The 17,776-nt window shown below is 41.0% G+C and overlaps 1 protein-coding gene across 6 annotated transcripts in view; it reads left to right on the top strand.

Annotated features, from left to right (window-relative positions):
• The window catches only part of TBXAS1 (thromboxane A synthase 1), a 263,546-nt gene that overhangs the window by 158,683 nt on the left and 87,087 nt on the right, over positions 1-17,776 (top strand). For all 6 annotated transcript variants that reach the window (XM_032689004.1, XM_032689005.1, XM_032689007.1 and 3 more), the window contains 4 exons: positions 3,314-3,430; positions 10,655-10,743; positions 13,211-13,359; positions 15,308-15,438. In XM_032689004.1, coding sequence (XP_032544895.1) covers positions 3,314-3,430; positions 10,655-10,743; positions 13,211-13,359; positions 15,308-15,438 — 486 coding nt within the window. The remainder of the gene's footprint in view (positions 1-3,313; positions 3,431-10,654; positions 10,744-13,210; positions 13,360-15,307; positions 15,439-17,776) is intronic.

Here is a 17,776-nt window from a genome sequence, read left to right as displayed (position 1 = left end):
TATCCAAGTGGAGCCTTGTCTTGCAAAGGAGATTTGTCTTATAGAGTACACAGTTTGGGCAGCCTTCAATTTAGGAGTGGATGCAAAATACTTTACCAAGTGTTACTCTATAATTTTTTCTATTTTTTTTCCCCTGTATGCTATTTGAACCTTTGGAAGACAAAATCGGTCATTTCCTTGTGGGACTTGGTATTCAGCTCTTTCACTGTAGTTTTTGAATGCCTCAGAAATGTTAATGTGTTGTCACCAATTCTGAGGAGGTGATGTGATATCTCCTCTTTATAAAACAGGAGTGAAGGGTGGTGGTTGAAACATGGGTCTGAGAGTGTTTGCTAATTTGGGGACCATATTCCATGACCTGATTTCTTGGACTAGTGCATTTCTCTTGATCAAGGCACATTCCCTATTGTTGATTTTAGTGAGTGCTGCAATCTCACCCTCAGGGTTTGAAACTGAAGAACAAAGATATAAGGAATAGTTATTTGGTGACCAGCAGAGGCTGGCATACAGTGCTTTCTGAAAGGATGATGCTCATTTCCAATTGTCTAGAGCCTCTTTCTTCTGATTCTACTGTGTCTTTGAATATCTGTAACAAATGAGGGAGCGCTCCAGTAAGCCTTTCTAGCTGGACTTCTGATCCTCAGGAAAGATACCTACTGACAAGTCAGAAAACAGATTGTTTATTTTAAGAACAGACTCAGAGAAAACAGTCCTACTGCTTCAACTTTGACAGCTTGTCCCAAGTTTTTCTTGTTACTGCACAAAATAGAATGGTCTATGTATACATTAAAAAAGAACCCATGTTTTGTCTTATAGTAGTCATCTGATGACAGCACCTAAGTCAGTCTCTTCCTTCAGCTTAATATCCTGCTATGTACTTTTCTACTTGAAAACCACTCATCTCTGCTCAAAAGTGGTCTGTAGTGTCAGCCCAGTGACATTAGTTTACTACACTGAATGGTGTTGCTGCATGTAAAACTATCCCATTAGCCCGTTTGCAATATAAAATAGGCTTCTGCATTTTACAGGCTTATACAGTGTAGTAAGAATCTGGCAAGTGTAAAGGAAAAAGGTGTTAAGGAGAGCTGGCAGCTCCTTAAAGAAACAATATTAAGTGTAAACTCTTCCAATAAGGAGGAAAGTTAAGAAAGTGCACTAGAAGACCAGCGTAGCTAAACTGCCAGCTCTTCATGGCTCCTAAAGAGAAGTTGTTTTTTACAGAGTGGAAAGTAGGTCAGATTTCCAAGAAGAAGGATAAAAAAATAGCATGTAGTGACAATAAAATCAGAAATATTGAGGCACAAAATAATATTAAAATATCCAGGTTTGTTACAGGCGGTAAGAATTAATTTTTCATGTACATTAGTAATGAAAGAATGACTGAAAGGAAAGGTTAGAGGGTGAAAGGAATCAACAGGTGGCATTGGGAAGGCCAAAGCATCCTTGGTTTGTTTGGGTCTTTCCCAGTACAGTGGATACTGTTGCTACTGATAACATGGGGGACTGTACTGCCACTGCAGTATCCAGAACATCTCACATGCACAAATGAGTGTCTCTGTACATCCTGGTAACTAGAGAAGTGTACACCTTCCACCTGCACCCACCAACTTTAGGATGGTTTGTCCAGAGGACATTGCTGTACAATGCCTGAAATACCAATTGAAGATGACTTGAAAAGTGTTTGGGAACAGTGCACTGTTGGAAGGAAAGGGAGGAGCCCAGAGGTACCTTCTTTGCAAATACTGTTCTGTAGTTTTGTTAATGAGTTAGATGATGTTACTAAGTGCACTAACAATTTATGTAGAAAGCTGGTAAGGATGAAAGAAACGGCTAAAATTCAAAGTGGCTTTGGTCAGTTGGAGAATTAGACATAAAAAGAATGGTCAAAGTTCAACAAGAACGTGTTCTATATGTGACTTGGGAGTAACCAGCTTTAATGATAAAGGCTGGGGAATAACTTCCTAGAGAGTAACTATTGAGAAAAAAAAATCTGAGAGTTGCAAGGAATCACAAGCCAGTACATGAGTACATTGTCACGGTGTGGTATGTAGTATTCTGGAGTGAATAGAAAGGAATATAGCTTGCAGAACATAGAGCAAAAAAAAAAAAAATCTTTCCTTGCCTAGAGCACCTTGTCAGGTCACAGGGACTGTACCTTGAGAAAGAAGTAAATCAACAAGACTATGCAGAGGGACAGTAACAACACTGAACAGTCAGTCCCAGATAACATGACTGATAATATGCATTGAGCACATTGGCATTATGTGGGGTAGATGGCAGCAATATGATTAGTGGTTATTATAGTCTTCTGTATATATGGGCTGCTGCAAAGCTGGGGAGAATAAGCTGGTTTCTATGCCTGTGACAGCACAAAGACTAAAGGTCATATGGTCCAGGAAAAGAGATCATGCAACCACAGTAGAAGTACTCCAGCACTGGAAGAGTTTCAGTGGGGAGGTTATTGAACTCCATAGGGCCTTCAGGAACAATTAGGAAACATCTTCTGACAATAATGTAAGTTGTAGTAGATTCTGCTGTGGTGCTGGACATCTCCTGATGCCTCTTCCAGGCAGAAGTGTGTTGTTTCCTGACACGCTTTCATCTTTTATATCCTTTTAATTCTTGGTGAATATCACTGTTCTCTGGATAGGAATTTCTTAAATGGTGAGGGAGATTAAAATTTAGTAAATCCATGGTAGTTACCTGGGTACAGACTTCATGGGAAAGTGCTTTGAGCTACTGTATTTGACAGCAGCTGCAGCTGTAAGAGTCATAGGCCACAACTTCTTAGTGAGAGTGTTCCTTATAGACAGAGTAATGACTGGGACTTGCTTTCTAATCAACATATTTTCTGAAGACTTTTAAAATGCATGTAACAGTCTGACATACCAGCTGTCACCAGAAATCATGTCCCCCACCAACACCCGCATGTGGTGCGTTGGCACTCGTCACACAGAGAGGGAGTGTTGACAAGTCCTCTTGCTAGTCACCTTAGGAAGGGAGGAAAGAAGCCAGGGTTCAATGAAGGCAATCTCAGGAGAAAATCATGAACATCAGAACTGGAACAATCTGAGCAAGGAGTAACTGGGCTGACCCAGGGCTTTTACAAGCCCAAGAGGAAATAAGTGCAGCAAAAGAGAAATTTTCTCCAGCCTCATCCATGTTTAGCTTGGTGTTTGGGACTGATTCGAACCTCTCTCATCATGGGACAGCAGCACAATGCCATTCATGGCCAATTTTTCCAAGTTCCAGAGCCTTGAGTAGCTATAGTTGCATTTGTGTTAAAACTGAATTATGCTTTCTTTTGACTTAGAAGCCGAACTTGATTTCCAAGCCAATGCTTGACAGCATCCTTTGTCTTCGAGATGACAGATGGAAGTATGTGCGGAGCCTCCTGACCCCAGCGTTCAGCGACACCAAACTGAAAGAGGTAAGGTGTAGACAGTTCTGATTTTGTAATTTAGAAGACTTGTGCAGGCATCTGCTTTATGTAGGTCTATATTAAGGATGGGTAAAACTTGCTACTTTGTACCAGTTTATTTAGGCCCGAAGAGCACCTGCAGTAGAGCATAAGTACAGCATGATCCAGGTCATAGACTGGTGAAAGTCAGAATAGCTCAGCTGAGGATGTGATCCTCTGTCTTCCTCTATATGAGCCAGTTTGTCCATGAAAGTGTAGCATACTCAAGAAGGACCCTTACATCTTCCCTATCCTGTTAGGAGTAAGCTAAAGTACAGTAAGGTTATTGCTCCCAGTTGGAACATAGCTTTTCATGATGTGCAGAGTCAGCAACTCTCACATTAACACAGGAACTGCTATCAGTCTATTTTCATTTCTCCATCTCCTTCCCCTCCCCTCCTCCTTTTATTCTTTAATCCTTTCATATAATAAAATAAGTCACTGGAACAGAATGTCATTGCCAGATAAATACCTCTGACTGAAAATAAATGTCTCTGTGCTGACCTGCTGCTAATTTCCTATAAATGTATCAGCATTTGCTCAGCCATGGGAGCCCATTACCTGGTAACAAAGTCCTGTTGCAGTGACACGATATCTCTTAATTAAACGCAGATAAATGATTGACTGGTTAAAGTCTTCTTTCAAGGGGAAAAAAAATCAACTCCACAACAACAAAAAAAAAAATCACCTTTTCCTTTACGTATTTTATTCTGAAAGGGAATCATGCCTCACTCTGGTGCCCAGTCCTGGGTTGTAAAATTTTCCACTGGGCAGACGCTTGTGTTGTTTTGACATGCCGCTGTCGAAATCCACAGTAACATCTAAATGTGTCTGCCTCTCCCAGCTCTATAGACAGCGGTTGCTTAGCAACACCGGCTGTCACCTCCTTATTATGGTAAATTCTAATTGGCCGTGAGCCTGGTGGAGATGCTGATTAATCACGACTGACAATGCCATTGGTTATGCGCCCCGACATTTGCTCTGTCACCGGCTCCATCACGAAATTTTAGCAAGGCAAGGGTGTTTAAATATGCAAGCGATTAGGTGCACATGGCATGGTGGGAAGAGGAGAGTTTTGCATTTTCCTGGTGGAAATTAATCTTACTGCAGGTCATCAGCTCTTTTCTGGCGGACTAACAAAAGATAACACTGCTCTCCCCTCAATTTGCGGAGAGCAACCTCTGCCGGCACCAGCCGGGCAGGCTGGGCTGAGGAGCACAGCGAGGGCAAGCGAGTGGAGCCTCGGATGTCCTGCTTGGGCACACGTGGGTTTGCAGGGTCTGACTGATCAAACTGACTTGGGAGGAGAAGTCATGGCACTCCCTTTGCAATGCTTGGTGGTGGAGCTGGAACGAAGGAATAGTGGTAGGAGGTAGAGTTGAGGGCTGGCCAGTGCCTGGTAGCCGTCTCGCATGCAAAGACTGAGCTCTTTATTTTTAGCCTGATAATGACCTTTCCCCATGATGCCTCTTCCAAGCTCTGTGGAAGGGGTGTGACTGTGCATGGGCTCAGGGTGACCTGGAAATGGTTACTTTTTCCTCCCGTTCTACACCAAGTAGGAAAAAGAGGAATGGGGCAGGTCTCTCTGAAAAGCTCAGCTTTGTTCCTCTCTCCCATGCCTTCAGCAGAAGTCTGTCCATTTTGACACAGAGAGACACTTGCAGTAAGCCCATATGAGTTTAAGAACTGCTCCTCAGCCTCACATTTCATTTTCTACCCAAATACATTAACAATCCTGGGATCTGAAGTTAATGCAACTTAAGTCCTTGCCCATGTGCTTTTCTTGCTGTTGCTTAATTTGGAAGCCATACCAACACTTCTCAAAGGAAATTGATGCTCATCAATTATGATCTCACTTTTTAACTCTCCCATATTTGGTACTCTCTCAGAACCTCTGCAGCAGCATGGAAACAAAAATACCATATTCTACTATTGGCCATACTACAGAGTATTCGGAGTTATGTAGAAGACATCCTGTTTATAATAAACCCTTCCTCTGTACTTCAAAGCAGTTACAAACAAGCTAGCTTTGGTACTAATTTATTGCATAATAACCTGGATATGTTATTTTATACATATTTATAAATACTACTAAGCACTTTCCTTATTTTTTCTCCCAAGACATTGATTCTTTTGCCACAGAGGTCCAAGCTCTGATAAAATTCCACACCAAAGTCTTCCTCTCTGTTCACTCTGGATGTCTGCCTTGCCTTTGTTCCTGTATGCAAACTTCCCAGTGATGCTGGAGAGACTGCAGACCTGCTGAGTGGTTCCTTGAGTGCTGCAGCCCCTAGTGCCACTCCAAACATAGACTTGTCTGTCTGGATGCTCTGAGAGAACTGAGAGCTGTTAGCCTGTGACAGAGCAAGAAATGTTAACAACTCCTTGGGCTCCCCATAGCAATCACTTCAGATAAAAGATGCACCAAGAGCCAGAGACTGGTGGTTCCTGATAAGTCCATTTCAGAAACACAAGAAGGGACAGTTTCAGGGCTAGCAAGAATGAGAAGCTGGTCATCTACTTTAACCTGGCTGGAGGACAAGAGCCAAGGCACAGCTAATGTATGTTGCTAAGATTTAACCTGCAGTGCTCCACAGAGACACCTGACTGCTGTGGCTCTTGTCGCTCCACAGAAGTAGTGTAATGTCACTGAGAAGTTTGCTGAGCTTGAGGAATTTCCCCTTAGTTTGGCAAAAATCTCCAACAGCCAGTCACCAAATGATAAAAAACTTGATTCCAGAAATTTTTAATTTTTCAGTTACAGGAAATGAACTGAAACTAGAGGTTATAGAGCTGTTGGGTAGCCCATATAGTGATTGCTGCGTGTATGCAGAGAGTTATTTTCATAACATTTTTCAAGAGCTTCTGACATCTTCTCTAGCTTTCTCTTTTCTCAAATTCTCTTTAAAAGCCATGCACTGTTTCACTGTTGCTTTTATGGATTTCTATATATTTGGTGTTCTCCCTTTTTAATTTTCTTTTTCCAATAAGCATGTGAAGATTACTAAGGCAGTCCACTCCGAGTGAAGGAAGTTTTGGCTCCAGATAACATTAAATACAAATACTATAGTGGTGGTGAGCATAGCATAAAGCAATAGACTTCTAAGCTTGGTCCTGCAGTAAGATTTGGTAGCATCCCCTATGATATGCCACTGGAGTTGGTAGCAGATCTGATAATAAGTTCTTTCCAGTAAGACCCCCTCATAGTACCATTGCTATGGGAGCACTAAGAATGAGAAATGAGAGACAAGAGGCAGGAGACCCAAGAAATTTCACTTCCAGTTTTGACATTGACTGCCTGTGGGTGATCTGACAGAAGCTATGTAAATTCTCTGCACATGAAACAACTTTTATCTTTTAAATGGGAATATTACCAATCACTGAAAGTTGATCCAAGATGTAATTCATGAGGAATTGATGAATACCTGGAGGCTCTAAGTAAAAGAATAATTTCCCAGTGTTCCTGTCATGCTCTCCTCAGCTATTATGTATTGAAACAAACTGACATGTTAGTGATCTTACTGTACCGATCTTGATTCCCTATTTAGTATTTCTTATTTTATTCCTCTTCTTTTTGCTGTGGTGCCTGTGATGATCCTGCAGTTCTGGACCCCTTGTCAGACTTGATAAATAGCTTTGCTCTCTTTTACAGCCAACACCAGCAGAAAACCTATTGATTTTTATTTATTCTGATGGTGCTGCAGTAGTCTTGTCATCTCCTATCAGTATGCTGGGAATCCTCTCCTCCATTAACAAACCATTAAAACAAAGCGGAACACAAAAATTAGAGGAGAGAGCACAGCATAATGTAGCATTGTCCTAAATAACCTGTGAAGTGGAGTTTGTGTTGAGGCATTTCTTTCAAATGAAGGGAGACACAAAGCAGAACTTGGGATAACGTGGCAGAACAGTGCAGGAAAATCCTCTAGTGTCACTCTCAGGCATGTAGATCTTTCATGTCCCACTAGGATGTAAGATCTGACAGTCCAACCATTAAGATTTCCTTGATTTGCTCTTATTCTGTTTGTGCATGTTGGTCAAAGGCATTTTGGAAGGATCTCTGGAAATTGTTGTTGTTGCTGGGCAAAGCAAGCGTGCTCACCTAAGGCAAATCAAATAACTAACATAAAAACTGATATGTGAAATGTGCATATCCTTGAGCCACGGGTCAGTGTCTGGTTGAGTTGCTCATTTTGGTAAGTTGTGCCCAGGAATAGCAAGGCCCACTGTCAGGTGGTGGGAACAAATCCGCTCACAAAACGTCTTCCTGACACTCTAGTCTTTTCCTGGTTTTATTCAGGGACTTGAAATCTGGAACAGAAGCAATTCTTGTTTTAGGGATGTATTCTTTTTCCTTCTCCTTCCTTTATATTTCATGACATTTGTGGGACAAGGGGTCCAATGCAACTTCTGCTTCTGTATGCGAACAGTAAAGTCTCCAGTGTGTCTGTCTACAGTGAACATGATCCAGCCTTCTACTTTTTAGTTTGCTCTGCTAATAATAAGGGGAATAATAATATTAGTGAATACCGAGGGCCACATCTAACTAGAGGAACGTGATTCCGATGCCTCTGAACAGTGCAAACATCCACATGCGCTGCGTGTACGCAGAAGCAGAAACTAATTGTTGTTATGTGCCAAATAGCATATTGGCAGGATTTAAACAGCAAAGCCCCTGGCATCATGAAAACCCTAACCCCAAATGCTCTTCTTTGGCAAAAAGAAAGAAATTTGGACTCTGGGCTACTCTTGCTATTAGATAACTGGCAGATCAAATATTTACAGGGACCATATTGTTTAGATTTTTCTTCATCCTGTTCCTCTCAGCCAATCTGAACACAGAGCAGCTGGGGTTTGTTTACCTACCAAGAGTTGAATCTCAGGGAGGTTATGCAGGTTTTATGTTCTAACTGGCAAATGAGAATGTATAGAAAGTAACTGATACCAAGGCAGTGTAGATCAACGTGTCTGTTTCTGTGCTGGTTTTCAAGGTTTGGTGTATTTCACCTCCCCCAACACTATTTTTCTTGACAATTGGACAAAGAGTTTGGGGTGTTAAGGGACTTGAGAATGTTTCAGTCTGTGGTCTTCGTAGTTTGCAATCTTGGACTAATTTATAGCCCCAGGGGAATAAAAACTCAAACACAACCTACAATTCCTGAGTAGATATCCCCTGTAGCTTTCATACACAAATAATTGTCTCATCGATATGACTCTGTCCTATCATGCTAACAATAAATCAAATCCATGTGCTCCCCTCCTTATTTTCCTGGTTAGATTTACTAATAAAAATACCTTATTGCTAGAAATGAATTGCAACAGTATTTTGAAAGCTGGTGGAATGAGGAAAGTGCAGAGGTGCTGTGGGATGCCCTGGCCAGACGTGCCCCTGATATCTCTGCCAGCTGTTGAAGAGCAATAGCAACCAGCTGGGTGGTTGCAGATCTGGTGATGTGATGAAAAAAAAGAGAAAATAAGGCAATAACAGGAACATCTGAAATGATCACCATCTGTTTAGGAAACATCATACCTCTTAAAATACAGATTTTCATTTTGTTCTCCTTGACTGGTTCAATTCATTGGAGGGGCTGGACTCAGAGATTATAAAATATTTCACCCTGGTTCAGTCTGTTGAACAGAAATGTGTTAATGTTGTTGAACCATTTGAGAAGCAGCTCACTGCGGGGGATCTTCTTTGGAAAGCCAAAAGGGAAAGAGAACTGCCACACGACATGGTGTGCCCCTCCCAAACACGTAACAGCTACTGTTACCAAATACTAATCTGCCGTCAGAATTGTCTTGTGAGACTGTGGCAAAGCCCAAATCACCCCGGCTTTGAAATGAAATTTCTCCTGTATAGGCACGGGACCTCAAGAGCAGCTAGACACATTCTTGACTCAGACTTCTGCCTTTGGAAAACATATTGGATGCTCCCGCGTTGGCCTTTTGACTGTGTATAGTCTTGCCCATGTGTTAGGATGGCAGTGTGCCTGTGCACAAAGTGTTATGCCAGTTTCACAGAGGTAGAAGTGCCAAGCAAAATGGACTTGGCTGGGCAGGCTGCACAGCTCTCAGAGAGTGCGGCGAGGCTGCAGTAAGTCTTTTTTGGTAACAAAAATGTCAGAGGAGTAGGACGAGTCTGTTCTCATGTTTGTTGACATCCGTATGCTGAAGGAGGTTGTTCAGGAAGGAGAGGCAGGTTTCTGTGTGTATGTTGTGGGCGCCTGGCATAATTCTTGAGGCAAGACTGTGGTATTAAGTTGTAGGCTGTAAGGATTTCTTGGCAGTCTCTGTGGGAGAGCCATAGGACATAATTCCTTTAGGTTCACAGCTGGATTGCTGCTATACCCTTCCTCTGCCCCTGTAGTTGGTGTAATCAAGGAAGTGTCTGATCCCTTTCATATGTAAAAAATTAAAGAGAAAGAAAGAGAGACTTTAATGAGGTCTTCTTGGTTGCCTGTGTTATGGTTTCACTGAAGCCCTAGAGAGGAGACTGTTGCACTGTGAGCTACAGCCAGGCTGTGGGTAAGTCTACCCGACCATCATGTGTCAGTGACTGGAAAGAACAATTAGTTGAATAAATCATGTGAATGTCCATTTAATGGCATCATCCAGAAAATCCTTTCCTCGTATAGCAATAGCAGTTTGCCCTCAGCTGCCTGTAGTGGTACGCAGGGTGCTTTTCTAATGTACATGTAAAATCCCTCAAACCGAGAGACAGCAGGATGGAAGTGCTGGGACTCTGATGCCAATACCTTTACAGGACTTTGGGACTTTGGAAAATACTATTCTTTCTGCCCTGGAGCATATGTAACCTGAGTGTAAAGTACTCTAAATACAGATCATGATAAATCTTCAGCTGGAATGATTAGAAAGAGAGGGGGATATTTTGCCTGATAGCTCTCTGTGTATGTAGCCACAGGTGAGCAAGAAGCATAGGTCAGGTAAGTGACAGAGCCTCTTGTATTTAGACCCAGAGCTGGAGAAGGTCACCCCTGTAATTTGTAGGTTTATTTTTAGCAGACAGTGCCAACATTTCATCTTACCTGTGCATAAATGCCTAACCACACTTGCAGAGGAACCTGAGCTCCATCCCATTTACCAGATAAAAATAATTGTGAATAATTGTTTTTGTTTGTTTCTTTTTTCCTTAAGATTTTCATGTTTTTCACAATTCAACGTGTTCCTTTCTAGATTACACCACTAATAAACCAGGCCTGTGACATCCTGCTGTGTAACTTGAAAGTCTACGCAGATTCTGGCAAAGCTTTTGATATCCAGAGGTATGTTCTACGTGCCAGAAATTAGTAGCAGATTAAAAAAAAAAAAAAAGTCAGTAGCAGCAGTTATTCTAAATACGCACTTGCTGTATAAAAGTTTTTTCTTCCTCCCTTACTTTTAAGAGTGGAGATCATAGATTAATAGAGGATGTGTCTGATAAATTCCTTTTCTTCCCGGGGGCAGCCACTGCATACTTGAAAAGTAATTTTGGTAAAGCATCTAATGTATTTCTAGTGGTTGTTTAATGAAGTTTTAACAGCTGGAAGCAGAAAGGAGGGCTGTGTCAATCCCTGCCCAGTCTGTTCACTACAGTCTACCAATAATGTGCAAGTATAAGAATTGATCTGATATCAGATATCTCCAGTCCATCACCCTCTTGCTTTTTTTTATATGAGGTTTTTTTGAGCACTTAATAATTCTCACCAGATTCTTCACATTCCCCCCTCATGGCACACTAGCCTTTTGTGAAACAACGGGATCGGTACTCCGGATGAGAATGCACCCACTGGTTTATAAAATGACATTTTAATATTTTCCATATTGTGCTTTCATTTGTTATGCGTTTAATATCCTATTATCTTTTTTGTTGCTCTTTCATCAGAGGTTTTCACTGAACTGTTCACAACACTGTCTTCTCTGAGTAGATGCATTTCCTCTAGGACGCAGTGCAGCATATGAGTGGTTTGAATGTGTTCTTTCTAATAGGCCCTATTTTTGTGTACACTTCATTTGCTGGGTTGGTCAGTGCCCTCTGAAGTTCTTCATGATTTTCCTCAAACTGAAGAAGCACAAATAATATTGTTTCATCTGAAGAAATGGATATTTAGCCACAGTTCATTCATCTCTTTTCAAGGACATGTATACATGTGCACATGCAAGTGTATGTGTGTGTACAGAGATCTCTTTATCACCTGAAGAGATGCTATAAAACCTCAAGATACATTACACTAGCTGAGTGCTCTGATGAAAATTGACCTTTTGAGTCCTTCCAGACTTTTCCCTTTTTTCCACTTTTCTTTTGTCTTTGCCTGGTCTCTTAGCTATTGATCTATTATAGGGTTTCACCTCTCAAGAGGCATTTTAGAAAAGAACTTTTGAAAGCATAAATGAATGATGTTGACCATCTCAGAACATGATCTTCCAGTTGTTTTACCATACTACCATTTCAGCAGGTTTGACAGTTATAAATGTGATTCTCATTCCACTACAGTTTCACAAAATTGCCTTGAGAGTTGGTTTTGGATGTAAATACCATATCTATAACCTCCTGTGATCTTGTATGTTAGTTGTCTTTAGCCATTTTGTGTTTTACCAACAAGTCAAAATTTAGTTTTTAAGTTCTTTTTCAGTACCTTGGAGAGATAAATGTTTGAGTGCCCCTGAAATTATTGTTTTGTGGCAATGGATGCTCTTTTTAACATTTCAGCTTCTAAAAATTCTTTTTTTTCTTTTTTTCGTGTGTGTGTTTGTAAGAGTTGGAGACCCAAAGTTACTTCACCTTGCAGTATTGTTGTAATCTTTCAAATCTGATCTGGTGTCATCAGAATGACAGCGCCCAAAGATCATAGTTTAGAAATACTGCTTCACAATGTACACAGGATATAATGGGCCTGACTCTTGACCTTCTCTTCGTACATGCTCATTCAGGTTAAAACTCCAGAGACTGAAATTAGCCTTTTGTAAGAGATCGTAGAAGAACATTCATTTCAGACTTGACCACAGATCAGAAAAATGAAATTTCAAGGATATTTTACATTCTCAGTCCACTTATCTCGAAACTAAATAGCTGCTAAAGCCCAGTAGAAAAATAAAGATGGTGAGGCAACTGGATAGATAGTTAGATATGCAGGGAGAGATTCAGTAAGTTCTGAAGTTTCTAGATCATGGTCCACAGATGATTTGTAATTCTCGAAGCACTGGCTGCTCCTCTGCAGAGATACAGATTTCACATGGTGGCAGTTCCTCTTGGTTTTGTCCATGGATTTACATTACAACAGAGGTATAGAGAAGAGGAAGGAAATCCTTAAGCAGTGTTATTTTATTTAAGCAACTCTTGTCTCTGAGAGTTTAGGCGGGACTGGTAATAGATGTGGTTTTTGCAGTTGAACATGAGAAAGGAGTGATCTCTTTTATTAGGATGCATACTAAGAAAATGCTTATGAATCTCTGACGATGTGTTGCCTTTGATTTCTAGGTAATAACAAATTAAATTGTTTATTTCTAATAAATCTTTGATGGAATTATTGAGCTAAATGAAAATATGTTCACTTTATATGTGGAGAGAAGCTGACCGTTATTAAGCATCAGCATTTGTCAGAATGATGGAAACATCTCCTGTTGGCAAAGCTCAAATCTAAAAGGAAACCGAAACTCAGTGGCAAAAATTAATGCTATGTGATGTTTGTAGAAGCAAGATACTAAGATATGTGATTTGTAGATAACAATGTATAATTCTTCAATTCAATGCAGGTGTTACAACTGCTTTACGTTGGATGTCGTTGGTAGCGTAGCTTTTGGTACTGATGTGGATTCCAAGAAGAATCCTGATGACCCCTTTGTTAAGAATTGTAGAACATTCTTTGAAATGTCTTTGTTTAAGCCTCTCCTCATTCTAACCCGTGAGTATAGTCTACATTTGTTTTCTTCCTTATGGTAACTTCCTAAAAGTCATTCTGAACATACTGAAGCCATTGCAGGAAGATTTATAGTTGACTTTATTTCAGAGGTGTTCAGAATGCAACCTACAGGCCAAATACACCCTCGAGATTTCCACCATATGCTCTGCAGCTTCTGTCACCATTAATGAAACTTGCTCCAGAAACTGAGAGTATTGGAACACAGTGCTCCAGGTTCATCTGAGAGAAAAGTTTCTGGGTCCTGCAGTTTTTGTGGTATTTGTACACTTCTCATTAAAACCAGAGTAACAGCACTTAAGTGTAAAGTTTTTTGAACGTGGTAGAGATTGAAATCCCATCTACTAACAACATTAACAACCCACCACAGAAAAGAGGTGGAGGAGCATAAGCAGATAGTGTAAGTCCTCCCAATTATTTTTTGAATAGCAGCAGCAGCCTGGTTAGTGGCTATAAAGGATAAAGATAACAGGCATCATGAAAAGAATACACTTATTGTCAGATGAATAGATAGCAATGCACAAGTGGGGTATAAAGCCATTTAATTCTAGGACGCAGAAGCTAAGGCTTCATGGTGATGATGGTCTTGTTAATTCAAGGGCAGTAAGAATTGTAGATGAGGAAGCCACACCATAATCAATCCTATTGAAGTTTTATCTTCTTGATGTCTAGACCTGCACTCAGTAATGTCAGGTGGCACAATGGCAAAGTTTTCTGTGCCCATCTGATCCTGCTGGCATTACAGATTGCACCTGGACTCACAGCACATGAACTGTTTCCTTCTGGAGTTGTGTATCCAAATTGTCCCGGGGTCAATGTTTAACCTGATTGCGAAGTGTGATTTGTGACCAGTTTCTTAAGGGACAGAAATGTGCCCCTACATGTCTAAGAGTGTGCCCTTCATTAAAGCAAGTCTTTGTAGGGTTTGAGGTTGGATTCCTTGGTTCATCTCTTCTGCTGATTCATTATGTGGTCTGAATTTCCACACTGTATTGCTCTGTTGGCAGGACAGGGTTTGTCCAATGACTGATTTGTTAGTTTTACGTTGTTCATAAGTTAGTGAGGGGTTTATTAGGATGCAAGACTTCACTCAGATTTCTAGTTCCTGACTGTGAAGGCCATGGACTGGAGACCATTCTTCCAGAATGTACGACCTGTTTAGAAGCAAAATAAAATAGAATCATAGAACAGTTTGGATTAGAAGGGACCTTTGCAAGTCATTTAGTCACACCCCCTACAATGAGCAGAAATGTCTTCAATTAGATAGGTTGCTCAGAGCCCTGTCCATGCTGACCTTGCATGTTTTCAGGGATGGAGCATCTACCACCTCTCTGGGCAACCTGTTCCAGTGTTTTACAACCTTCATTGTGAAAAACATCTTCCTTATATCTAATCTAAATTGGCTTTCTTTTAGTTTAAAACCAGTAGCCCTTGTCCTATTGCAAGAGGCCCTGATAAAGAAAGAGTTTGTCCTCATCCTTCTTGTATGCTCCTTAATACTGGAAAACTGTAAATGAGAATGAACACTACACAATTTCATAGATTGGTGCCATAAGCTGCCAGGCTAGTTCAAGATCCCACACCTTCTCTGTGTAATTGGGTAGGTAGAGGAAATAATGCTCCCCTTTGTTGTGGTGGCTCTGTGGCATCAAAAAGCTGAACCAAAATCCTGAAGCATTGTGAAAGCAAGCTTGGAAGGCATCTGTCTGGCAGGAGAGTCCTGGACAGCATGGCATTTCTAAAAGGAAATCCTTTACCAGCCTGTGAGGGTGGAAGAAAAAGATGGAGAGGGAAAGAGGAAAAAACAAGTTTCACAAAGGGAACACATCCCACTTGATGAGTTTTATAATATTAATGAAAGGAGCGGGAGGGGAAGACTGTTATATGCCTTCACAATCTGATTCAATGTCTTCTGCTTTAAAATATCTTACAGTTTCTTTCCCATTCATAATGATCCCACTGCTACGCATTTTTCCAAACAAGAAACAAAAGGAACTGAATGGATTTTTTATCCAAACCATAAAAAATGCAATTGTCTACAGGCACCAGCAAGATGCAGCTGAGGTAAGGCTATTTCTGTGATAAATATATGGGTAAACAAATGTTTTGAGAAAAACTGTAAGTGACATAAGCCTCAGTTTAAAAAGCAAACTCAGTCTGTTCGAACAGCCAGAGTATTTTAGTGAAGATTTTATTAACTTTTAGCTTTATGTACCATCAGGCAGGGTTGGTGTTTATGCAGAATTGTTAACACACTACAAGATTGCTTCTTTTAGTATTTCTGTTCAAGTAAGGATGCAGAAAATGTTACATCTAGCATGACTTTTCAACCCAGTTTCTAGACCCAGAAGGAAGGATTCACCCTGTAGAATTTCTTCTCATCTTAAACTCAGGTGTTGTGTCTATGCTACTTTTCCTTAAGGACCAGAGAAAAAGAAGGCCCCACTGAGTGTTTCAACCCAATCATTACCTAGGAGCTGAGGCACATTTTATAAGCCCTGTGACAGTTCCTACAGCTTTGCAACATGGAAAGAACCTGAATGTCTGGTTAGAGCAGTCGATTGATATAGAGATGGCTAACTAGAAAGGTAGTAAATACCACCTGAAATATGCAAATCAATGCATATGCATTAGTAGCAAATAATTTGTTCCTGCTTTGTTTGGTCATAAGGCAGTCTGAGGGGTTTTTTGTTTGTTTTTTGATCGCTGTTGTTTATGAAGTATCTGAAGGCACATGCGTTTTTGTGAACATCTCTCTATTATTGGTATATGAAGCATTTGGAAATAGTTGCTTCAGTTCTATGATACAAAAGTTCTTCAGGTCTGCTTGTCTTTTTGGACCATTTTTTACTGCAGACTGCACACAGTATCCCTAAAAATAAGTTAACCAATTAATTATGGATGTGTAGTGAGAAACAAAGAATATCAGTGGGAATTCCATTTTTAAGGTAGCTGAGACAAATTTTAACAATTGAGATGAACCACACTACAACACAGACATTAAAGAAGCTGTTAATATTGAAATATAAGAGATGTTTCTGAGATGAAGAGCAATGCTGATGGGCTAACAGCACAGGTGAGACTGGGTCCTCCCAACTTTTTGCAGTTTTTTGGCCTCACCACTTCACCCCAGCTGTCACCTTTCAGGATAAAATGAATTTTAGTTTACCTTTAGTCTACCTCCAGAAGACATTTAAAAATAACACTGATATTCAGAAGTATTGCTGCTCTTTGCTGTATTTTCTAACAGGAATGGTGTATCTAAGCTGCTTGCAGACACCTCATTTCTAATGCACAGGTCCAGTGAGAACTTTTAATGGCATACTGATGTGGCTGTATGTATGGAAAGATTTGGATCAAAGATTCATGCCAAAGGGGTCTGCATGAAAAGTCTGTTCTGTGTATCAGTTATCAAAGGATAAAAGGGGCAAAGAAATAATCCAACATGGATTAAAGGTATTAACTGTTATTAATAAAATGCGGTGTATTTCTGTGGCAGTAGCACGGAGTGGAATCCTTCACTATACTTGAGATGGTCACTCCCTTATAAAAGGGAAAATGGAAAGAAAAGCAAGATTAGTGACAACAGGTCGAGCACAGAGGGTAACAGTGAATGGGGTAACATCAGACTGGTGACCTGTCACTAGTGGGGCTCCATCTTAAGGCCTTTGCTCTTAAAAATCTTTATAAATTACTTGGATGCAGGACTGGAAGGGATACTAAGCAAGTTTGCAGACTACACAAAACTGGGAGGAGCTGTTGACTCCCTTGAAGGCAGGGAAACCCTGAAGAGAGACCTGGACAAATTAGAGGGCTGGGTAATCAACCATATGAAGCTGAACGAGGAAAAGTGCTGGATTGTCCACCTGGGATGAGGCAACCCAGGATGTTCGCACAGACTCGAGAATGAGAGGCTGGAAAGCAGTGCCAGCAAAGGGACCTGGGGGTCCTGGTCGATGGCAAGTTGAATATGAGTCAGCAGTGCCCTGGCAGCCAGGAGGGCCAACTGTGTCCAGGGGGGCATCAGGCAAAGCATCACCAGCTGGTCAAGGAAGGTGATTGTTCTGCTCTGCTCTGGTGCAGCCTTACCTTGAATATTGTGTGTGGTTTTGAGCACTGCAATATTAAAAAGATAATCAGCTATTAGAGAGGGTCCAAAGGAGGGCAGTGAAGATGGTGAAGGGCCTTGAGGGGAAGCCATGTGAGGAGTGGCTGAGGGCACTTGTTCTTTCACGCTGGAGGAGACTGGGGGGAGACCTCATTGCAGTCCGCAGCTTCCTCATGAGGGGAAGAGGAGGGGCAGGCACTGATCTCTTCTCTGTGGTGACCAGTGACAGGACCTGAGGGAATGGCCTGAAGTTGTGTTAGGGGAAGTTTAGGTTGGATATTAGAAAAAGATTCT

The sequence above is a fragment of the Chiroxiphia lanceolata genome, chromosome 5 (assembly GCF_009829145.1).
Source record: "Chiroxiphia lanceolata isolate bChiLan1 chromosome 5, bChiLan1.pri, whole genome shotgun sequence".
Classification (NCBI taxonomy): Eukaryota; Metazoa; Chordata; class Aves; order Passeriformes; family Pipridae; genus Chiroxiphia; species Chiroxiphia lanceolata.
The sequence above is the reverse complement of the archived record's forward strand: the minus strand, read 5'-3'. Positions and strand labels throughout refer to the sequence as shown.